This window comes from Anomaloglossus baeobatrachus, chromosome 4 (genome assembly GCF_048569485.1).
Source record: "Anomaloglossus baeobatrachus isolate aAnoBae1 chromosome 4, aAnoBae1.hap1, whole genome shotgun sequence".
NCBI classification, from domain to species: Eukaryota; Metazoa; Chordata; class Amphibia; order Anura; family Aromobatidae; genus Anomaloglossus; species Anomaloglossus baeobatrachus.
The window spans coordinates 405574800-405600208 of NC_134356.1; the positions used below are offsets into that span (position 1 = coordinate 405574800).

General features: G+C 44.6%; 1 protein-coding gene across 3 annotated transcripts in view; it reads left to right on the forward strand.

Annotated features, from left to right (window-relative positions):
• The window catches only part of IL15RA (interleukin 15 receptor subunit alpha), a 125692-nt gene extending 100566 nt beyond the window's left edge, over positions 1 to 25126 (forward strand). For 2 of the 3 annotated variants that reach the window (XM_075342600.1, XM_075342601.1), the window contains 4 exons: positions 351 to 527; positions 8932 to 8976; positions 9066 to 9135; positions 23077 to 25126. In XM_075342600.1, coding sequence (XP_075198715.1) covers positions 351 to 527; positions 8932 to 8976; positions 9066 to 9135; positions 23077 to 23194 — 410 coding nt within the window. In that variant the 3' untranslated portion in view covers positions 23195 to 25126. The remainder of the gene's footprint in view (positions 1 to 350; positions 528 to 8931; positions 8977 to 9065; positions 9136 to 23076) is intronic. The other variant, XM_075342602.1, reaches the window with a different exon arrangement.
• Positions 25127 to 25409: the final 283 nt, after the last annotated feature.

The window sequence follows — 25409 nt, forward strand, 5'->3', positions numbered from 1 at the left end:
TCCCTGCCAGGTCAGATCGCTGGTGGGATCGCTGGTTGCGTCGCTTAGTGTGACGGTACCCTTAGACAGGGGAATTTCCATACACACTGTTTGAATATTGCTGAGCAGCAGTTGAAAAGAGCTTGTAAAAGAGACTGAACTGTGCATTGAAAAGGTATGGCAGCATAGAGTTTAGACTAAAAGGAAGCAAAGTAAGGTAATGAAGCAGATTACAAAAAAATCCAAACTTTTACAATGCTTGGAGAATAAATAAAATTTTGATCCATTAATCAAACTGTATTACTCAGATTCCCCAGTTATTTGATGACAGATGTGCATATAAGTCTTTAAGAATATAACTATTTTTTCAGGACTACAATTTACACAAACATTATTACCCAAGGAGACTGTGAAGACTGTAACCAAGAAAACCACTGCTTCAACAAGTACAGAAGCGACTGTAATGGAAAATACTGATGTGACGGCAACAGGGAAACAAAGCTCTGCAACCCATTTCATAATTCCTGTGCAAACTACAAACCTTATAGGTCAGTTGATGTTTTAAAGCACTAAAATGCTGTATATTTTTTTTCTAGCAGAGTTAAAGCGATTATCTGTGACTTTATTTCCTAAGGGGCAAAGTATTTATCGGCAGGTAATTGATCTCTTCCGGCTCAGAGTGGTCACGGAACACTCCTGCTGGCAAATCTTATGCTTCCTGTGAAATTATGGGATGTCACTGCCGACATCATGTTAAAATTAAAGTTTAAAAGGAAAATTCCAACAATCAATTCCAACAATAAAATACTATACTTACCTCACCTAGGTCCTTTCGTCCCAATCTGACTTCTGTATACCTGACCTCCATTGATGACATGAGACTGCAGACGTTGCGTATAAAGAAGGGACAGAGCATTGCCCCCCCTCCCCCCGGGGCATTTGCGGAGGCCCTCATGACACTTGATTGGTGGGGAGGTCAAGGTGTCATGAGGGGAGGGGGAGAGCGAGCCCGTTTTTTAAATAAAACAATGACCATGGGGGAGGAGCGGCACATTTCCCGCTCTTGGGGACAGAAGTGACAGTCCCTGTACCCTACCTGCTATGGAATCGGTGGATCAGCTCCTTGAGCGGCTTAGAGCGGCGGCCGGCAATCATCCCCCTGGGTGGCTGCAGGATACTGTGGCAGGGATCATCGGCGGGAGGCTGGAGGCGGCAGGGTCTTCCCCCCTGCAGGAGCGGCGCTCCCGTAGGTCTAAACCGCCGCAGCGGTTTTCTCCTGACCTGCCTCCTGGGGCCCAGCGTCGCTGCAGAAGCCCCTCCAGGGAACCTCCAGGCCGGGCGCCGCGAGCAAAGAAGTCCAGTGCGCCCCGACCTGGGAGGAATTCTACTGTGCGGCTGGGCCCAGCGGCAGTCAGCAGGCCTCTGCTGGAGCTGGAGGCGGGGTCTGCTACCGCCCGGTCAGCGGTGGATGTCGGCGCTGCGGCGGGGCGTGTGGGCGATGTGCCTGCCCTGCGCCCTGAGCCTTGTCAGCAGGACAGACTGGAGGAGCGGGCGGGCCCCAGCGGAGGGGGCGGAGCGCGGATGCTGGTATCTGTGGTGCACCGGGCCTGGAGTGCAGGGCCTACAGCAACAGAGGCCCGGATTGAAGACAGGGCCCCCTGGAGGAGCACTGGGGAGCTGCACTGGCAGGGTGTGGAGGAACGCAGGCAGCTCTCTGGGGCGGACGGCTGGCAGGACAGACGGCAGGCCCATATTACAGGGTTGGAGGTGTCTTCCGGCCTTGCGGCGGCAAGGGCTAACAGCAGGGAATCCGGTGGGAGGAGCCCAGAAGTTGCGGATCGTGTGGATGGACGTCAGGAATCAGGCGGTCCGGCTGGCGGGGCCTCTTCCCTAGTGCAGCCCGGTGAGTATGCTTCTGTGTCGTGTCTGTCTCCTCAGCTTAACCGGGATCGGAACGAAAGGGGAGGGGTAGATCAGACGGGGTTAAGTCCAGGGGTACCGTTCGATGTTGGAGGGTATGCGTCGGGGGGTGGGGAGCTGGGAGAGCTGTTAGGTTGCGGGCGTTCATTGCTGGAGCGAATTGGGGGGCCAAGGGAACCCCCGGCACCTGTGGGGGCATGGGTTAATCCGCCCATTCTGGGGGTTAGTGAGTCCGTGGTTGCAGGTATTTCTTCCCCGGTTTCGGTGTCGGTCCAGACGGAAAAGGATAAGGAGGACAGGATTCATTTAGATGATAGGTTGCGTGGAGAGGTTTATGTATGCTTTGAGGGCCCCTTAGGTTTGCACCTTAAGAAGGAGGTGAGGGAAAAGATCTGGATGGACGAATATGTCGAGATCTTTTCCCTCCTTCCTTTGGCAAAATTTAATTTGGATAAAGGGAAAAAGGAGGATAATAAGAAAGAGGATGAGGAAAAGCGGCTGTGGCGCTTGATCCCTCAGACGTTTACTAATTGGTTGCAAGCCTTCGCTATTTTGGCAAGTGTGATAGGCGAAAAGGCGCCGGAGAATTGTTCTCATCTATTTTGTTATATGGATTCGATAGGTGAGGCCTACAGGATGTACGGGGGGCAGACGTGGCTTCGGTATGACGAACAATTTCGTTAGAGGAAGGCCGTACGCCCATCTATACGATGGGATCAAAAAGATATAGGGTTATGGTTGCGGGTCATGGCACCGGCTAGGTATGGCCAGCCCTTTCAAGGCGGGGCCGGGACTTCCGGCCAGTCGGGAAATCAAGGGACCAGTGGTCAGCAGGGTCAGGCGGGATCGCAGAAGCCAGGTATATGCTGGCAATTCAACGACGGGCAGTGTAAGTTTGGGGCCACGTGCCGTTTTAAGCACCTATGCACCCATTGTAACGGGACATCCCACGGAGCATCTAAATGCTTCAAGAAGGGGAAACCCAAGCCCGGCGGCTCTAATACCCAAGGGTCTGACGCCAGTGAAGTTAGTCGCAATGCTTCCGTACCTAAATAGGTACCCGGATCGGGAAAAGGCAGAAGTGTTGCGGTTGGGTTTTTTGGGAGGGTTTCAGGATTCCTGCCCCCGTTTTTGAGGTTCCGGGGGCAACCAGGAATCTCGTTTCTGCATACCAGCATGCGGCGGTTGTGGCAGAAAAATTAAGGAAGGAGGTGGCGTTGGGGAGAATGGCGGGCCCGTTCCGGGCCTTTCCTTTTCCCGACTTGGTGGTGTCGCCGCTGGGGGATGGTGCCAAAAAAGGAACCAGGGAAATTCCGGCTGATTCACCATTTGTCTCATCCAAGAGGCAGATCGGTGAATGATGGAATACCTACTGAGCTGTGCTCAGTGGTATATACGTCATTTGATGAGGCTACAAAGTGGGTAAAGAGATGTGGGAGGGGGGCGCTGATGGCTAAGACGGATATTGAATCAGCTTTTTGGCTCTTGCCGGTGCATCCGGATTGTGTTAGGCTGCTGGGTTGTTGTTGGGAGGGTGGCTATTTTGTAGATCGTTGTTTGCCCATGGGGTGTTCGATTTCGTGCGCATTTTTCGAGACTTTTAGTTCGGTTTTGGAATGGGTTGTTCGGGACGTTTCGGGTTTGTCATCAGTGGTACATTACCTAGATGATTTTTTGTGTGTAGGTCCTGCTGACTCGGCGCAGTGTGCCGGGATCTTAGCGGCAATGGAGTGGGTTTCGGCTTATTTTGGGGTGCCTTTAGCACCTGAGAAAACGACGGGGCCGACGACTTGCATAAGTTTTCTTGGTATTGTCATCGATTCCGTGGCTTGGGAAGTTTGGCTTCCTGAGGAAAAGGTCAACGGGCTGAAAGACGAAGTGGCAAGGGCACGGCGTGTGAAGAAATTGCAATTAAGGGAGGTTCAGTCTTTATTGGGAAAGCTTAACTTTGCGTGTCGGGTAATGCCAATGGGGCGAATTTTTTCGCGCCGATTTGCTGGTGCCACGGCGGGGGTGCTTGCTCCGCACCATTACGTTCGTTTATCGGCGGAACACAGAGCGGACTTAGCAGTTTGGGGACAGTTTTTGGAGCATTACAACGGTCGTTCGCTGCTGATGGAGGACGTAAAGGACAATTTTGATTTGGAGCTGTTTACTGATGCGGCGGGAAGCTCAAGTTTTGGGGCTTTCTTTCAGGGTCAGTGGTGTGCGGAACGGTGGCCTGATAGGTGGGTTGATGAAGGCTTGACGAGGAATGTGGCGCTATTGGAAATTTTTCCGATATTGGTGGCACTTCATCTGTGGAGGGAACAGTTGGCGAACAAGAAGATTCACTTTAATTGTGACAATATGGGGGTGGTGCTGGTCATTAACAAGTTTTCGGCGTCCTCTCCTCCAGTTGTTCGGGTGTTACGGGAGCTGGTGCTGGTTTGCTTGCAAATCAATGCGTATGTTACAGCAGCTCATGTGCCAGGTGTTCAGAACCTAATAGCCGATTCCCTCTCTCGTTTTCAGTGGGATCAGTTCCGGGTTTGCGCGCCAGAGGCAGAGGCCAGCGGCTTGGAGTGTCCGGTACAGCTTTGGAACGTGGTCTTCAGGCAGTAGGACCACTGATTCGGGCGTCCCTGTCGGGTACCACATGGACGGCGTATCAGGCAGCGTGGAGTCTTTGGGAGCAGTGGTTGCAGGGCTGTGGGTCTGCTGAGAGAGATCAGTTGGGAGTACTGTTGGAAAGGTTGGGGGAGGCAGCGGTTACAGGATGGTCATTTGCGAAGGTGAATCGCTTTATGGCGGGATTAGCCATTAGCCATTTGGTTTTCGGTTGCGGGGTTTACAGCATTTGACTAAGAGTTTTTGGGTGGTTCAAGCTTTGAAGGGATTTCGGAAACGATGCAAGCCGCAGGATGGTAGACAGCCTGTGTCATTTAGCTTATTGGAGCAGTTGGGTAGAGCATTGCGAGGGGTTTGTATATCGCAGTTTGAGGTGAGTTTGTTCCGGTTAGCGTTTTCTTTGGCGTTTTTTGGGGCGTTGCGGATTGGGGAATTGGTAACACCCAGTAAGACTTCTCCCGGGGGCCTGGGTCATGGTGATATTATCGCCGTGGAAGGCGGGATCGTATTCTGGATTCGGAAATCGAAGACAGATCAAAGAGGTGCGGGTAGGCGAGTTCGCTTGGGTGTGGTTATGGCATCTGAGATGTGCCCGCTCAAGTGTTTCGGGAACTTTGGAAGGATTCGCCCGCAGGTCGATGGCCCCTTGTTGTGTCATGAGGACGGGTCTTTTTTATCTAGTTACCAATTTGTAAGTATTTTTAGGGCATGTTTGAAGTCTTTGGGGTTAGATCCGAGGTCGTTTGCGTCGCATTCTTTTCGCATTGGGGCAGCGACAGAGGCCGCTATGTGTGGTTTGCCGGAAGAGACTGTGAAGCGGATTGGTAGGTGGAAGTCGCAGCGTTTTAAGTTGTATGTCCGTCCACAGGCGGTCGTCGGCAACTGAGCAGGGGGTGCTGCGGCTGCGAGGGGGGGGGGTGGACTGGGTGTTTTTCAAGTTGGGTAATAATGAAACTGAATGGTTGTTTGTTTGTACATTTTGTATTACAGAAACACCCCCCCCCGTATCTGGTTTGGATCCTGGGCCATTCTTATGTGTACTGGGGAGCCCAGCGAGCGGATGCGAGAAGAGACGGGAGACAACTAGGTTTTGAAAGGGATATGGCTCTTGTACGTTGGTTGGGGGTTAGGGGTTTGGGGTGGAACAGGGTATTGCAAGAGGTGAATAGGTATGCCCGTTTAGACAGGCCTCCCGACGTTTTGGTTTTACATGTCGGGGGAAATGATCTGGGGGTGCGTCCTTTTCGAATTTTGATAAAAGACATCAAGCACGATTTATTGCAGTTATGGGTGTCATTTCCACGGCTAACTATAGTTTGGTCAGAGATGGTGGCGAGAAGGTGTTGGCGAAAAGCGCGGTCGGTCGATAGGTTGAACAAGGCGTGGGCAAAAGTGAATAGGGCGATTTCGAAGTTTGTTATTCGTAATGGGGGAGTTGCGATAAGGCACGTTGAGTTGGAAAGGACGGATGAGGAATTCTGGTTGCCAGACGGGGTGCACTTAAATGTGGTGGGGATTGATTTATGGGCCCTCGGCCTGCAAGGAGGTATTGAGAGGGCTCTGCGGTTGCGGGGGGTCTCAGGCACTTGAAGGTTATCAAGGTGCCCTCGCTGTGGCGGTTTTATTGGTGGGTCCTTGAAGTTGGTTAAAAATTGGTTCTGGGAATCCATCTGGGTATGGATCCCCTCATTGGCTGAATGGCTGGTCACCTGGTGATTTTGTGGGGATTCCCGACGGGGTATGTCGGGGTCCCTGTGGGTGGTTGGGGTTAACGGAGGATTAACCCTTACCGTTTGGTGCTCCTGAGCCAGTGTGGGTAACGGCTGGGGGCAAGTTGGTGTTTATGGTTCGGTTGGTAGGAATCACCAGGGTTTGTAGCTTCAAGGACCCTACCATATTGCAATGTTTTTATTTGTTATGTATTTTGTTTAATAAATGGCTGCTATGGCCAAAATTATCCAAAGAAAAATTGGTGTCTGTGCAGTCATTTTAGATACAAATTGGGAAAGGGGGGGTGGAGTATGGAAAGACCGGAGTCAACAATTCCAGGGTCATGGCATGACATTATTCAAGCGTAGGTGCAGAATTAGATGAATTCATTGTGACAATTAGCAGAAATTATGAACAATAGCTACTGGGTGTTATGAAGGGGATTCATTGTAAAGAGAATATTTACAAGGAGATACAAAAGGTAAACTTAACTATGAGACAGTAATAGCAGGAAAGGAAGGGAGACAATGGTGGGAGATGATAGAAGATGATATGTGCCTAGCTATCTCTGCGTGCCACATTTTATATAGCAACCACAAACTAAAACATAATACATATTTTGCACATTCCTGTATCATCTTTACATATTAGGACAATCCGATCAGAGTACTGCCTGAGTTCTCGGGGACCATTCACATTCCTGCTGATATCCACAATTTACTGAAGATGGCGCTCTTATGTCCAAAATGGATCATAATCATAGCGGTCAGGTGGGTGGCATCCCTGCATTTGAGAGAAGTATTTATGACAGAGTTCTGAGACCTGTTGGCAATCCCAAGCACAAGTGTGCCATTCAGTAAAAACATTGAAGTTATCATTTAACACTCAGAGAAAGTATTTACGACAAAGGCCCGAGACCAGTTGTAATCTCTCTGTTGTTCTAGCATATTTTATGACATTTGGAGAACTGTAGAGTGACTCGCCATCCTGCAGTCACATTGTGACAAAGACATGGTTAGACAATCCGAGGTCAGTGCAGACAACACAGGTTCGATACACTTAGCCAAGGTCAGGATCAGAGAGGTCAGACAGGATGGGTAAACAAGCCAGGTCGATAACAGGAGACAGAATATAGAGGAATGCTTAAAGAAGGTGCTAGCAGGCTAGGAACCAAAGTTTGGGCAAGGAATGGAGGGTGGAGAACCTCGAATATCGCTCTGAAAATCTCCAGGAACTTCTCAACATTGCAGGTTTCCGGACCACCATGCCCCCATATGGGATTTGCCCAGGCCAGAGTTTGACCAGATAGCAGAGAGACCATAAACTCTATCTTAGTCTGGTTTGAAGGGAAATAGTATACGTGAAGTGTATCTGACACTGATTAATGGATGGTTTTCCTTGTGGTCTCCGCTGTTGCTGGACTCAAGTGGAAGCTGGTGCTTAGCTGTTCCACTAGAAACTAAGGCCACAGGCAGATCCCTTGAGAAGGCTAATGGTCCTGGGGCAGTTGACAAGACTTGGTAGAGGCGGTGGGAAAGAAAAGACATTAGAGCGGACAGACCCTGCAGCTGGGTTGCCACCACATAGATAGCCTGCATCTTCTAGTCCTGATTTTCACGTTGTGATTACACCTCCTCTAACAGAAGTAGTAGCCTGATATATCACCTGCTAGTAAGTGACAGGCTGGTAAAACAAATCTCTGCAGCACAGAGTGGATACAAATTACTGCAGTTTGGCCATGCCCCCCAATAACTCACAACAAGCACAAGGCAACTCAGAGCAATGGTCAGGTATGGTAGGAGCAGAGCAAAATGTACAATGAGTAGGGTGCTGCTTAAAAGGCATACGAGTGACCGGCATAACAGTCGTATCATCATATAGTACCTAGTTGGTGTCATCATCATCTACTGCTTGTCATTTACTCCAACTATTCCTCCTCCTCTATTTACTCCAACTATTCCTCCTCCAGTCTGTTCATTATTCTATATCTATACTGTACTGGTGCTGGAAAGCCCTTCTTGCACAGAATTAATGTAATAAATCTGAAACTGCTCACACAAAAATATGGTTAACTTTTGAATGGCTTTTTAAGACGCCATTGCTTCCCGGTCCCTATTGCTTGTCTGGGCCTTAGTGCTTCGTCATTGACTATTCACTTGTAGAACAAATACCAAACTTGTTTCTACTACACAGAAAAGTGTTAAACAATTTATTTTTTATAGTTATAAAACCAAAACTATTGCTTCTTCAGTTTGCAAGTACAAAAGCTATTGTTATTTCAGAAAAAGGGGTGATGTTAGAACCACTGATTGTCAATACTTATCATTTCTTCTATATACACTGCATGTGTATAAACTTTGGCATTGCCCAAAAAAAGGATAATTTGTGGAACATTTTTTTATTTATAAAAAGCATAAAAAGTCTGAATATGCAGTTTTATTAAACATTCTGTTTGTTTGTATGCACATACAGTCATACGGTATATGTGGAGATCATTTGGACATTACTATGACTGTCTTTGCATTAAAGAGCTTGAACGTCTTTGGCTACAGCCATAGGAGACCTCAGCGAGTCATACACATCTTTCCATGGCAATTGGAGGCATTGCAGTAGTTTAAACTTGTTTTCATTAATCTGTAAATTAAATCCTCTATAAAGTTGAATAAGTTCTATATAATAATTTACATTCATTTTATATTTATTATTTTGCAGATAAGCAAAACAGTACTTGGCAGAAAACTGAGACAATAGCAGCAGGTAAGGGAAACTTGTTGTATACTTAGTTATTCATAGGATACAGTATGTCTTGAGCAAGTCTATAATAAGTATTTCTGTTCTGTTCGCAGTAAGCTCCATTATAGTCATAATACCCCTGGTTGGAATAATCATCCTTATTTTGCACTGCAGAAGGAGACGGTAGGTCATCTTTATCAATTCATCCTTACTAAGATGCTTATAAATAGTGTCATACATCACTTAATCAGTACATTTTAATTTTAAAGTATCACTTAAGCATGTCCTTTTGTACATATCCTGCCAACATATCAATGTGTAAATTATTCATCTCATCACAGTTACATCCATATCATAGAATCATAGATTGTTAGAGTTGAAAAGGACCTCTATGGTCATCGAGTCCAAATCCCTGCTCAATGCAGGATTCACTAAACAATCTCAGACAGATGTCTGTCCAGCCTTTGTTTGAAGATATCCATTGAAGGGGACTCACCATCTCTTGTGGCAGCCTGTATTACTCGTTGATCACCCTCACTGTCAAAAATATTTTTCTAATATCTAATCTGTCTCCTCTCAATGAGTTTCATCCCATTGCTTCTAGTCTTTCCTTGTGCAAATAAGAATAGCGCTGATCCCTCCACAGTGTCACAGCCCTTGAGATACTGTATTTGTAGACAGCTATAAAGTCTCCTCATTCTTCTTTTTTGCAGATATATTTTGGCTTTATGGGCCAAGGCTCACAGCATGAAGTTAATCAAATAGCGTGGTTCAGGAATACGTCAAACTGCAATAAACCAACACAGATGAAGGATGATTCCTAATAGAATGATTCCTAATAGGGTGATCTAGCAAGCAGTGTGCTTTACTTAAGCTGGGTTTACACACTGAAACTTTCTAGCGATCCCACCAGCGATCCCAACCTGGCCGGGATCGCTACAAAGTCTTTGGTGAGCTGTCAAACAGGCAGACCTGCCCAACGACGCAACAGCGATCCGGACCTGCAGAGCGACCTAGCTGGTTGTTGGGGATGTTGTAAAGCAGCTTTTTGAAAGGGAAGTCGCTGTAAAGTCCCCTTTACACACTGAAACTTTCTAGCGATGCATGCTGCACAGCGGGAAACAAAGGACCTAAGAATGGTCCTGAACGATTTGTAGCGATCACAACTTCACAGCAGGGGCCAGGTCGCTGATGTGTTTCACACACTGCAATGTCGCTGGGGAGGTCGCTGTAACGTCACAAAACCGGTGACGTTACAGCGATGTCGTTTGCGATGTTGCAGTGTGTAAAGCCACCTTTAGGGATTTGTTGAATATATTGGTTATCTGAAAGTAAAGCGGTAGTTTCAAAAGGAATGCTACTGGAATAATGATCTCAGTTATTTCCTATGGACCAATAAATTTAGGCTGTAGCTTAACAGAAGGGTTCTTAAGTTTGCTGTTTATTTAGTGAATAAGCACACCTTGTCCTCAACACCAAAACTTGTCTGTCTACCATCCGTCTACCTCTTATTAGCAGAGGAGGACTGTTTATACTGTGGTTTCCTCAGGTTCTCTCTGACCTCAGACTAAGCAAGGTTCAACCTCTGCACAGATTTATTGGTCTCTAGAGACTAGATTATCCATCTCGGAGGCTGAAAGAGAACCTAAGCGAACGTGATACCCAAGATTACAGAAGAACAGAGAGGTTTCAAAGGACTTAATATTGATTTTTACTACCAAACTCAGCTATGTAAGATGTTCCATCAACTCAGACTGATGATTAGAGTCATAGCATTGATGATATTGCCAACCATTGGTCTCTGTGTGGTAGGCAGATGAAAAGGACAACTTAATATTTGTCCTCCAAAACTTTGAGATAAACTGAGGTCATTAATTGGTAAAAAATTCCAACATACAGTTTTCCAAAATTGGATGTAGATAAACAATGTGTTTACTGAGTGACTTTCTTAAGGTTTGGGAGTTGGGTAACTTGAACAGAGTGACAAAATAATAGTTTTCTGAATTTGTTAACTACCACCCATATGACATTCTTCCATTCGGAAGATGGCTGGTCAATAATAAAGTCCATGGAGAGATGGCTCCTTGGACTTTTAGGAGTAGGTAAGGATTGCAGAAGTCCAGCAAGACGGGTTTGGCTCGGGCACAGATTTCATATGCAGTCACATATCCTGTACAATACTGAACCAGAAATTTCTGGTTAATAGTGCAGAATCATCGGAACTCACAGACAAAATTGTTTGAGGACAAATAATTTTGGGATAGGAGTAGTGTCAGGAGCTTAGTGTAGAGATATATGAATCTCTTCAACAAGATTTAGAGAAATAGAGGACACAACTATGTGACGCCCTGGCAAAACCAGGTAGTCACACATATGCCTCTGCATAACACCTTCCCTCACCTAGGTAACATGCAGCCGACCTGAAACCCTAGTCACCCCCCCGCCTTAGGGCAAGACAGGCACACCAGTGGCGGGACCAGGCGGTAAGGAAGCGCCCACCTAGGGGTCTAGACAGCCCGGGGCGGGAAAACAGTGAGTCTAAGACAATATTAAGTTGGTAGTTTAAGTTGAGAGGAGTGTGGGCTGGAGCTAGGTGTAGCTCCAGCAGAGGAAGTTCAAGTTGAACGGTGCCAGGGTCGGAGCCCTGGTACCTTGGCTAGGTGGCAGACGGTGGTCTCCATCATCAGGAGATGGGAGGACGGCTCGGCAGATGTGAGGAGGACCGGAGAAGGGTTGTAGCCCACCAGTACCGACAACGGAGACCCGACCGGAAACCGTGCACAGAGGGGGTACTCGGACCCTGAAGCCAAGACCGAAACCAGCGGCCTAGCTAATTAACCAATTGAGGGCAGGATTACAGGTCCTGTCCCAACCAAAGTCCCAAAATCAGACAACCACCCACAGAGAGGGATAGGGCAACCGCCAGGGCCCATAGATCCCATGGGTCAGCGTCAGCGGGCACGGCTCCTTAGGCACACAAACAGCCGGGACCGGACTCCTGAGTTCTAAACCAGGCAGCCCACAACACACAAAACAGTGCAGAGGAAAGGACAGCAACCACCAGCACCTTGGTTTACCAAAAGACTCGTGTGATTCATTCAATAGTGAGTAATCAACTATCCCATGGTCCATCTGGGCGTGCAAGGCCCTGCCGTCGCCATACCCTGCACAGAGACACTGGGCCCCAGGGCAACCATCCCTACCCACGGAGGGGTTAACATCCAGCTGCCATTACATTTCCCCCCGGGTATCCCTCAACAGCAGCGGTGGTGTCCCACTTCACCACACACCGTTGGTGGTGTCACAGACAATCTACAATCAATCCCGTACAAATACTCCCCCCTTTTATTTGCAGTGTCTTAACGACCCCCGGGTCCGGTGAACCCCTCGAGCCGTACCATAGGCCCCGGATCCGAGCGGCGCCAGCTGCTGGCACAGGGGTGGCACAACTAGAATGGGAACTTGTTCAGAATTCTCATTTTAAGGCCTCCTTCACATGTCCGTGCAAATCGCTAATGTTTTTCGCAGTCTGTGGTGTAGGTGTGTATGTGTGTGCTTGTGTCCGTGTGTGTGTGTTTTACATGTGCTATCCCTGTGCCATCCGTGTGACATACGGATAGCGCACGGAAAGCATGAGCTGGTATACTTACCGCTATGCTGTCTGCGGCACTGCTGTTACTTCCGGGTTCGCAGTGAGTGCACTGAATATGCAATGAGCATAAAGAGCGGGCCTGGAAGCAACAGCAGTGTCGTAGACTAAAACTAAAGCAAAAGGTGTCAGAGACAGCGGCACCGGAGACAGGTAAGTTTAAAAATTCTTTATTTATGTGGCTTCTGTTTTCTGCGGTACATGTCACATTGATGTCACATGGATCACAGCAGTGTGTAGTCTGTGTGACACCATGCTGCCAACAGAAAACAAACATGTCACTGTGTGGAGCACAAGAACATGCAAGTGCTCCAAACGGACACATGGTCCATGTCACAAGACGGACGTGTGCGCAAGCCCATTGATTTTAATGGGACTACGTGTGTCCGTGTCTCCAGTACGTGTGAAAATGGATGTGTGAAGGAGGCCTAAGATAGACAGAAACTTCAGGAGAGAGCTTTTCCGTTAACATTTTTAGCATGTGGTCAAAATTTAACCAAGAATTCAAACCTAGAGAAGAATAAAGCCAACATGTTTGCCTAGGGTTTATGCTCTAGACTGATTTTAGATAAGTTAGATTCTTGTGGTTTGTGATGACAGTGACTTTATGCTTGGCACTTTTTAAGAAGTGGCACTATTTCAGGAAGGTCCACTTGATTGAGAACAATTTACAATTACTAATATATCATAATGTCTTTAGGCAGATGAACATTTTCTTGAAAAGAAGGCATACATACAGAGTTGATTGAGAGACTGTGTACATTGTAATAACACCATTCCAACTCCAACCTTACAGGTACTATAAGGCTATGTGCGCACGCTCAGTATTTGGTTGTAGAAATTACTGCACCAAATCTGCGTACTCTTGACTGCAAAAACGCTGCATTTTTTCAATGCATTTTAAGATAATATATTCAATCAGGGAGAAATTATTTCCTGAGTTTATCCACTTCACGACATTTGACATACCTATACATCATGGTCAGATAGGGTTTCCTAACTGATGATGTATAGGTATGTCATAGCTATCACGCGGGCCCAAGAGCTGTGCCTGCACGATCACCGCCGAGAGCTCAGCATGAGAGCTATTGCTGTCACAGCCAGGGATGATCTTCGTGCTGCCCATGTTTAACCCCCTAAATTTTACGATCAATAGTACCATTTTGAGGGTTGGAAGGGGGGGGTGCTCTCTCTCTCCTGATCGGGACTTCAGGGACATGATTACAGGGGCTAAATCGTTGCCATGGCAACCCGAGGTCATCATGACAACCTCCTGGTCAGCCATTTACTGCAAGCCTGTTAAACCATGCCAAGAGCATGGTCTAAGAGGCTTCTGTCAATACAATACTGACAGGTGTAATGTATTTCAATGCTGGTGCATTGCAGTAGATTATACCAGCAATCAGAGGAACAAAAGGTAATGTCCCATATAGGGACTAAAGCTGGGTTCACACTAAACGACAGCGACAACGACGTCGCTGTTACGTCACCATTTTCGGTGACGTAACAGCGACCTTGTAAGTCGCTGTTATGATCGCTGCTTAGCTGTCAAACACAGCAGAAGCAGCGATCATAACGTCGCTGTGTTACATGTTCAGAGAGCAGGGAGCCGCGCTTAGCGCTGGCTCCTTGCTCTCCTAGGTACAGTACACATCGGGTTAATTAACCCGATGTGTGCTGCAGCTACATGTCACAGTGCAGGAGCCGGCGCTGGCAGTAAGAGCGGAGGCTGGTAACCAGCGTAAACATCGGGTAACCAGGGAAAGGACTTCCCTTGGTTACCCGATGTTTACGCTGGTTACAGCTTACCGCAGCTGCCAGTGCCGGCTCCTGCTCGCTTCATTTCGTCGCTCTCTCGCTGTCACACACAGCGATGTGTGTGTCACAGCGGGAGAGTGACGACGAAAAAATGAAGCTGGACATTCAGCAACGACCGGCGACCTCACAGCAGGGGCCAGGTCGTTGCTGGATGTCACACACAGCGACAGCGACGGGACGTCGCTGCAACGTCACAGAAAATGGTGACGTAGCAGCGACGTCGTTGTCGTTGTCGCTGTGTGTGACATCAGCTTAAGTAAACAAGTAAAAAAAAATAAAAAATATTTTTTTAAAAAATGTAAAAATAAATATAAACAAAAAAAAGTACATCAAGAAATCTGTATATTTATGTTAACACAAATATAAACAAAAAAAGGACACACATTTGGTATCGCCACTTCCAGAACAATCTGATCTATAAAACTGTCACATTAATTTACCCTTTCTGTGAACACCATAAAAAAAGTACTAATAACTGTCTTTTGATCATAGAGATGACAAAAAAGTGGAATAAAACACAATAAAAAGTCATATGTAAATAAAAATGCTATCACTTAAATTGTCATCTTGTCCCGCAAAGTAATAAGCTGCCATACAGCTGAATCAGAGAAGAAATTAAAAGGTTACAGCTCTCAGAATACGGCAATTCAAAAACAGGTTTTTTTTATAACATTGTTTTTTATGGTTTAAAAAAGGCAAGACATAAAAAACAATATAAATGTGGTATCGTCTTGACCCAAAGAATAAATCCGTTTTACCACTATTATAACACTGACGTTAAAAAAAAAAATAAAATAAAATTACTGAATTGCTGTTTCTTCTTGATTTTGCCTCAGAAAAAGCAGAATAGAAAGTGATCAAAAAATAAATATGTGGCCCAAAATGGTGCCAATAGAAATTCCCCAACTCATCCCACAATAAACAATTCCTCACATGACTCAAAAGCAAAAAAGCTTTCATTTGTAAAAATGCATTTTTTAGTGTGATAGTAGCCAAACCTAAAAATATTATATAAATCTGCTATCACTCTAATTGTACTCACCTGAGGAATAAAGCTGCACACTTATACCATAAGGTGAACAACAAAAAAATACAGTAATAATGTCAATTCTTCAACTGCTGTTGATTTGTTTACTCTGTCACCCAAAGATCGCTATAAGGCTCAGCTCACATTTATCCTGCGCTCTACGCTGAAGGTTTACTCAGGGGATTATGTGTAAATTTTTGAAAAATGTTATTCAGACAAAATTCCAAATTAAAAATTCACTGAAGTGAGGTAGAAGGAGTCACTTTGAACTCCCCTCTGGCCTATTTTCCAGCCAGTGTCCATCTTTTTACTTGTCTTTTTAGGTGTGCACAAAAGTGCGGTTTGTAACAGTTTTGTGCACCTTGAAAAGAAGGAGACAGCAGAACAGATGCCAAACTGAGTCTGGAATAACTCTGCTACCTCATTATAGTGAATGGATCCCTTGGGGGTTTCACCTGAATCACGTATTTCGGAGGTGTAGATGGAAATCCTGATGTAAGTGCTTAGCATAGAGCACAGAATAAATATGAACTGATCCAAATTGTTCTGTACCCCAAATTGCCACCAAATAGCATTCAACTCAACCCACAAAAAACAAGTCCCCACTCAGGTCCGTAATCTGTTAACAGAAATATAAGGGGCTTCCACATTGCGGGTAGCACAAGGCTCTAGAAACATGTTATGGCTATTCCCTAAAAAGAAATCCAGCAAAATCCAAATGCCCCCTCTCTTCTGAGCACCACAATGTGTCTAAACCACAGTTAATGTTCACATGTTTGCATTGTTATAGTCAGAAAGCCTGCTTAATATATGGGGTGTGTGTCTCCAGAAGCACAATCTGGACACAATATATGAGCACTACAATGGCTCATTTGGATTTTTTTATTCTGCAACATTCACAACTCCTTAAGGGGTACTTTGCACGCTGCGACATTGCTACTGCGATATCGTCGGGGTCAAATCGAAAGTGACGCACATCCGGCGCCGGTAACGACGTCGCAACGTGTACGTGTATCCACATTGCTTTAGTTCCTGTGAAGCACTTGAAGGGTTAATAAACTTCTTGGATGTGTTTTTGAGCAGTTTGAAGGGTGGAATTTTTAGAAGGTGTCACTTTTGGGTATTTTCTTTCATCTAGGCCTCTCAAAGTCACTTCAAATGTGATGTGATCCCTAAAACAATGGTTTCTTAAATTTTGTTGGAAAAATTAGAAGTTGCTGATAAAATTTTAACCATTCTAATTTCCTAACAAAAAAATTATGTTTCAAAAATGGTGCTGATGTAAAGCAGACATGTGGCAAATGTTGTTATTTATTGACTATTTTTCTGTGAAATAACTCACTGCTTTAAGCACATAAAAATTCAAATTTAGAAAATTGCAATATTTTCAAAATGTTCCCCTAATTTCTGATATTTTCACAAATAAATGCAAAAAATATTGTCCTAAAGTTTCACTCGATGTTCGCGTCTAATTTGTGTGATCTTTCCTTTGTCTTGAACTTTGCTTTCCACACAAGAGGCTGCACTCATGTTAGTTATTGGTCAGGCTGTGCACCCCTAATCTCTATATACTAAAGTTTCACTATTCTAAAGTACAATATGTCACGAAAAAAACAGTCTCCAAATTACTGGGATCCGTTGAAGTGTTACAAAGTTATTACCACATAAAGTGACACTGGTCAGAATTGTAAAATTGGCCTGATCAGGATGGTAAAAAACAGGCTCAGGGGGTGAAGGGGTTCATTCATTTCATTCATCATTTTATTCATTTATATAGCGCTATTAATTCCACAGCGCTTAACATACATTTGCAACACTGTCCCCATTGGGGCTCACAATCTAGAGTCCCTATCTGTATGTCTTTGGAGTGTGGGAGGAAACCGGAGAACCCGGAGGAAACCCACGCAAACACGGGGAGAACATACAAACTCCTTGCAGATGGTGTCCTTGGTGGGATTTGAACCCAGGACCCCAGCGCTGCAAGACTACAGTGCTAACCACTGGGTTAAGGAAGTACCTGTGATTATGGATATTACAAATTGTTAAGAAGTTAAGAGCTATATAATTAATCAGGGTGGCCCGATAAGAAATTAAACCTTTCTCCAGTTAGAAGGAAAGAAGGAACAGAAAATAGGATCAGTCGCTACCTGGAGACTTGTCAAAACTTGACTCGATACTGGCTGACAAGAACATATTCTATTCCAAACTTCACAAGCTGTGAATGCAGAACATTAGCAGAAATGTTTAAAGAGTATGCTAATGTAGCACCCAGGGATATGGGGTACTCTGTTCCGGGCAGTGTCCCGATTGGGAATGTCACGATGGTGGCCGTTACCCGGTTCCATGCCCTGGGCCCTTTTTGTAATGGGGCTACTTACAGGGGATTTTGTGAATATAGTTATTCATGACGCCACTTGCGGTGTTGCGGCTAAGTATGGGGAGCCGCCGCTGCTGAATGTCTCAACTGGGGCTGATGGTATGAGCAGCTAGTATGGTAGTCCCTCCGAAAGTAGGGTGCTGCCCCAGCGGGTGTATGGTGCAGTGGGCATTGAAAGAAGGAATCCAGACAGGTATTCAGTGCAAATGGTTTTACTCACTGTTCCTTAAGGTGTTAACTGGTTGCCCGAGGCCAGGTTGTTTCATCTCTAGGTCCCTTCGTCCCAGTGCCAGTCTGGTTCTCTGGTACCTTCTTCCCCTGCACCTGTCTCTGGTAAGTGGGTCCCCATGGTATGGAACACTGGGGGTCCCCGGTTTGTGGTTTGTCCACCTCTGTCCGCCTGACGATAGCCTGTGGGGTTGGAGTCTCTGGTCCTGTCCCCATTTCTCTCTTTGCTACTGAGTCTTTGGATTCTTTAGGGTCAGCAAGGTCCTTGATGGTCCCCTTTGCTGTGCAGGTGTTAAAAGGTCGGCTTGAAGCTCTTTCCTGTCCTAGGGTTCTTTACCCCGTCGGAGCGTAGTTTCGGGAGTACTCCACTGGCAACCACCTCTCCTGGGTACCAGGTCACCGTTAACCCGAGTCAGGGTGTCACTTCACTTCCACCTTCACACTTCTGCTGTCAACACTAGACTCTTACTTAGTTAGACTAGACTAAACTAATGACTTCCTGTGTCCTGACTCTCCACAGTCTGCCCCTCCCACCTGGTTAACTAGTTGACTGGGGTGGCTCCACCTGTAGGTGGCCATCCATGGTCCCACCCTAGCTAAGTACCATAGTATGGGGAATTGTTGTGGAAAAACTGGGATTACCTGGGTTTTTGTTGGTACCGGCACTGGGGTTCTGGGTACCTAAGGGGGTAGGTCTTGTATCCTTGTAGGGATGCAGAACTTTGTAGCACCCTGATGGTTTCAGGGGCGCTACACTGAACTATACACATTTTCATTGGCGGATACAGAAAAAAAAGTGTCTGTGTACATGAACAGTAAATGGGTCCTTTGCAGCCCAACAACTCATCATAATGCACAATTCCACCTGCTTTGCAGGTATTAATTGTCCTCCTTACCTCTTGGGCCCCTGTGCAGCTGTACAACTTGCACCAATAGTATGTCCACCTCTTTATATTTTATAACATTTATCTGACTGATTTACTCTTTTACATTTGCTAACTATGCGATAAGTCAGTCTTCATAAATCTTTGCTAACTTGAACTCACAGACGTACATGGACAGTTGTAATCTTAGAACAACTCTGTAATGCCTTTTAGGCACAAATTGTTTTGCCTGTATCGGTCCTCTGCATCCTTTAACTTTGCGTGCCTTCAGGTCCTTCCGCTTTCTTTTTCTGTAATCCATAGAGCATTGTAGTGTGTTGTGTGTTGTGTCTACAGGTTACAATGGTGTACGTACTGAAGCAATACATGAAATATGCCACCAGAATACAGAATATCAGGTGATTGTCCAACTCCAGTGCTCAAGTGGCCCCCAACACCTCATGATTTGAGGTTATCCTATAGAAAGAAGACCTTTGGCACATTGAGTTGTTGACAATATTTGCATTGTATTACTATAGAAATGGGATTTGTAGGAGGTACTTGAAGACCAATGTTGGAAAACACTAGTCCACAGTGCTAGTAACCCATTGTTAGCTAAGGTTTAGTCTTTCCAACCACGTAAAAGACAGTCAAACAACCACCTTATTGGCAGCACTCGATACAGCAGGATTTGGCACTAAAAACAATTTATTCATGTCTAACTTGTCCACAGATGGTGCAGAAAATAGTTTCATAGTGTTTAAGGTTGAAGGTAAACTTAGGTCCATCGAGTTCAACCCATGACCTAACCTAACATGTTGATCCAGAGGAAGGCAAAAATCCCCATGGGTTAGATAATAAGTGCCACATTAGGGGAAAAATTCCTTCACGACTCCACATACGGCAATCAGACTACTTTCCTGGATCGACGCACCATCACAGAATCTAGTGCACATAGTGATCAAGCTGTTGTGTAACTGCAAATATGTTCCTTCAATGTTACTGGAATCACTGACGTGAATCCAACATGTTGAGTATTTACTGCCCATGGCTGTAAACGTCATTTACAGTGTCTTATGCACGTTATGTGCAGCCTGCTCCATGACATGGCTTACTTGTACTGTTTTCCATTGCTCGTACATTGTAAACTTGAGGGTCGGGCCTCTCTCCTTATGTTTATATACTGTAGTAACAATGTTTATTGTAATTGTTTGTTACCGTATACATTATTTGTACCATGTTTTGTATTTTTTTATCGTAAATCCTAACCAATGTTGTTTTACAATAACTGTTCTTTAGGATGCATTCCCACATACAGCCCATGACAAAATGTCCAGTTCTAACATCTCTTAAATGCTGCGCTCTTGTATCAATGATTCATTTGTAATTTTGATGAAGAGCCTCTGTGCTCTGCAAGCATGCAAATATAATTTTTATTTTGATACATTTGTCTTTTTTTGGCCATAAAAGTATTTACATACAATTTTCCCTCTAACTCGGTACCGCAATATCACTTTTTTATTGTACATAAAAGAAAAATAGGGATGATCGAATACCTCAAATATTCGGCTTCGCGAATATTTCCCGAATAGATCGCCGCTATTTGACTATTCGCGAATATTCGATGTGCAATGTAAGTCTATGGGAAACCCGAATAACAACTATTTGGAACTATTCGGCTTCCCATAGACTTACATTACGCATCGAATATTCACATAGCAGCGACCTATTCGTCAGATATTCGCGAAGCCGAATATTTGAGGTATTCGATCATCCCTAAAGAAAAACCCTGAGAGTTTAGTTACTCTCTAAACGAAGCATATTTCCTTGTGAGGATCATAAAGTCAGTAAGAAATGGGACCTTTACTTATAAAATTGTCGCCTCTGTTATTTAGAAAATGAACTTTATTCCATATGTTAATAAAAATGGTCAGAGCAATTTGTCATTGCCGAGGAGATGTGCGCACTGATCCGCAGTGGAGTGTTATGTGGCGCTCTTGACTTCACTCACTTTAAACAATATTCTTGGAAGACAGCGCTTGCTCCTAGCAAGTGAATGCTGTCAATCAAGAGAGAAGGAGGCAGCCTCATGCAATAGTGGGAAGAGTGGTGCTCTCAACAACTCAGCCACAACAAAGGATCACTGAGTGTCCTTATTAACATGTGGAAATACTAGCAGCAGATTATCAACGATACTCTCCAAGCATGCAACACAGTAACGGTTGTTTTATTCAGGAACAATCAGAAACAAATTTGAAGCTTAGTAAATCAGCAAGTAATCATTTCTGTGTGTCCCTCTCTGGAGCTTCTGCAGCAAGCATCCTCTCACATAGAGCACAGGAAGGTAGAAAACAGAATACAGTCACATGCTCTTCCTGTGACCTCTTTTTTTTGTTCTATCTTTATTAACAGCACACAAACCTAGCAGCTAAATACTTATAGACAGGAATGGAGTTGTTGCATTAAACATATTCCAACAGGAAAAAAAATGCATTGTCTGGATAATCAGTTGTGAGGAGCTGTATTCCTCACAAAATATTGTAGATAGCTTATATGTATGTTCTGGGTGACAGACATTCTTTAAAGTCCCATTTCTGTCACTGTAAACATTTTAGAGAGACTAAACCACCCAACGGACATTTTAATTGTTGCATCTTGAAGATAGTTTTTTATTTATTTGAAACTATCTGCTGATCAAACTTACATACAAGATACTATCTTATTTGTAGGTGGGAGGTAAGAGGAAATAATCATTTGTTTTAAGAAGATATTAAAAAAGGCTGGTCTAATGGTCATATCACACACAACGACAGCGACGTCAACGTCGCTGCTAAGTCGCCATTTTCTGAGACGTAGCAGAGACCTTGCTAGCGATGTCGCTGTGTGTGACATCCAGCAACGACCTGGCCCCTGCTGTGAAGTCGCCTTTTGTTGCTGAATGTCCGGGACCATTTATTGGTCGTTGCTCTCCCGCTGTGAAGCACACATCGCTGTGTGTGACAGCGACAGAGCGACAAACTGAATGTGCAGGAAAAGGGAGCCGGCTTCTGCGGACGCTGGTAACCAAGGTAAATATCGGGTAACCAAGCAAAGGCTTTGCTTGGTTACCCGATATATACCTACATTACCAGCGTCCGCAGCTTCTTGAAGCCAGCTCCCTGCTCCCTGCACACGTAACCAAGGTACACATCGGGTAACTATAAGCGAAGCGCTTTGCTTAGTAACCTGAGGTGTACTATGGTTACGAAGCACAGCGTCGTTACACGGGTCGCTGGTGGCTGGAGGCTGATCTCTGATCGCTGTGGAGATCTGCCTGTTTGACAGCTCACCAGCAACCTTGTAGTGACACTCCAGCGATCTCTGCCAGGTCAGATCGCTGGTGGGATCACTGGAGCGTCGCTATGTGTGACGGTACCTTAAGGGATCATTCAGACAAGTGTAATATATGTACATTTGCTGTCCATGAAAAATAGCACTTTAACCAATATAATTCCATAGCACAGATCAGATGACAGTTTTCTTCACATGGATCAAAAAGCTGACCAGTACCTTGAAGAATAAGACAATTGTGAACAGGTGCAAGCTGAAACAAGTAGTCAATATAACCAAAAAATACAGCTGCACTCTGAAATACTATAATATGTAAAAATTGACTGTATGATATTGGATCTGCATTACTGCTATACAAACTATGTTAAAAAATGAGATAATTAGCGCACAAATTAGCCAATTCATGAGAGCCCCACAGCCAGTGATAAGGATTATCCATTTGTCTTCTTCACATGGTCTCCAAATGAAAAAATGGTAGCACACAATAGTTTTTGAGACTGGACCATTCAAGTCTGTTCCTATATTGTATCATATATTTCTAGATGCATTGCAGTTATTAACATAAAAAATTGTACAATATTTGGTCTTGATAATTTTATTAATTGCAGATGTATAAAAATGGATGCCATATAGATAAAAAAAATGGACACTGATGAAACAGGGATGACATACGGATGGAATATGAATTACAAAATAGATGGAAGTTGGACTTTTTTTAATGAAAATCTTAAGATTTGTCAGACAGTCGTGAACCCGGTCACAGTGTGAGATATGGAGGCATTGTCCAACTGTTACCAGTATTTAACCTAATACTCATTGTTTCTTGTTGCAGCCCAGAAGCATTGCAAACCGTGCCGGACCAGAGAGAGCTGCAGAGTATTAAGCGTGAAGATCGAGCTCCTGCTTCAGATACATCTAATAAAGACAGTGAGGAGCAAACCTTTTTGTAATGCACTAAACTATCAAGCGCACAGAACATTAAGAAGGGCACTTGTGGGTATATTTATTACTGATATCACCCACATACATAATGTTGTGGTGAAGACCACCAAGAAAGACTGTATATGTATTATTTATATACATGACTATGGATGGCTGAAGCTAATAAAGATGGGGGACAGATCTCTCCATAGGACTGGCCTGATGCGTTCCCGGACATCTCGGAAAATGTGAACCAGCTACAAAACCACAAGTGTTAATTGAACCAAATTGTAGCTCTGCATGAACTTAGGCAGATGAAAATTTCCTTTGAAATATTAAGTGTCAAGTGCCATCCTAATATAGTACAATATTTGCACATAGGCAATAATTTTTGACATAGGAGTAGTGTTGAGTGGACCCGGATCAGCCAAATCTGGATGCGCGCGGTTTGAGCGGCAGATCCGAGTCCGATCCGGACGCGGGATATCGGGTGCACGATCCGGATCCGTTTTTTTTGTTTGTTTGTTTGGTTTTTTTCTCTCTCTCTCTCTCCCTCTCCCCCTCCCCCTCCCTCTCCCCCCTCCACCTCCCTCTCCCCCTTCCCCTCCCCCTTCTCCCCTCCCGCTCTCCCTCCCCCTCCCCCTTCTCCCCTCCCCGGATTCCTCTCCCCATTGACATATATGGGGCCGGATTCCGGATCGGATCCGGACTTCTTTGTCAACCCGCCGGTGATCCGCTGGACCCGGATTATTGACTCAACTCTACATAGAAGACATAAATGACATAGAAGACATATATGGACTCTGCAGAGACAGAAGTGTGGACATCAGTGTTATTGTAGCCTAAAAAGTCGGCTCACAGTTATCTGTAATGACATTTGTTGCATTGTTTTATATTCCTCTTGAAAGGGTTGATACCATACATACCAACAATTTCAAGTTCCGTCCAGTCGACCCATGAATCTCAAAGAAATGCACTGTTGAGACACATGCAAAATAATCACATCCTTTGAAGTCTGTTTTATGGGACCATCTTTGAAAAGCGGCCTTGGTGGAATGTGATGCTATTAACACAGCCCCTTTATTCTGAACGCATTAATGGCGAAACTAATAATACTATCATGATACTACATTATAAAAAACAGTCATGTTTTATTACACTGGTGGATAAAGGCATTTCAGTTCTTCTTACCTCTAGAATTATGCTGCATGGACAGTGTGTGCACTCTTTTGCAAGCATTTTTTAATTCATTAAAAATAAATTAATTATTCTTGAACATGTAGTCTCAATGATTTCAGAACACAAACTCTATACTATTGTGCTCCCTTCCTTCTGCACTTTCTTCTTTCTGTAGGTTAGCAAGAGGGGACAAATGTTAGTGTGTCTTTAGGCTGTAATCATGGAGTCAAATACTTCTTTATAGGAGCTGTATACACAACTAGATAATTATTGGTTTAAAGAAGACAATTCTATTTCTTTGTGAAAGGGAATGTTTAGTCATAAATTGATTTATAAATCAGGTATATAAATCCCAAATAACAAGTCATGTGGTAACTAAATCCTAACAGTGTGCTCAGAACACACTCTTAGGATCTAATATCTTACAGTGCTGACTGAAAGTTAACCCTAATTAAAAAAAAAGTTAATTATCTACACTTTTTAGCTATAGGCCTTGTATTCAACTCCTACTTTCCTGTTGACATATGGACATCAGTAGCAATAAACTAATTTAGACCCTCATGACTCAGCAATCTCACTGCTCAGTACTAGCTGTAGCTGTCAGTCATCCTGTATTTTTGGAAAATCTGGGCAAAGGTCATTGTGAAGGAAAGGGACAGGGAACGCTGTGAATAACACCTATTGTGAATATATAAGTCATGACCCAGAGCTCAGCAGATAACAGTAAAACTATAAGGCTATGTGCACACGCTGTGGTTTTTTGACGCTGCGTTTTTGTGCGTTTTTGGCTGCTAAAAATGCACAAAAACGCACCCGCGGCAAAAAACGCGGTTTTTGGCTGCATTTTTCTGCGTTTTTGATCTCTACGTTTTTCTGCGTTTTTCCAATGCATTGCATGGGGAGGAAACGCAGAAAAACGCAGGAAAGAATTGACACGTCCATTTTTTTTTTTAAGCTCAAAAACGTAGCTTAAAAAAAAGTTGTGTGCGGACAGCAAAAATGAAAACTCATAGACTTTGCTGGGGAAGCAAAGTCATGCAGTTTTGAGGCCAAAAACGCACCCAA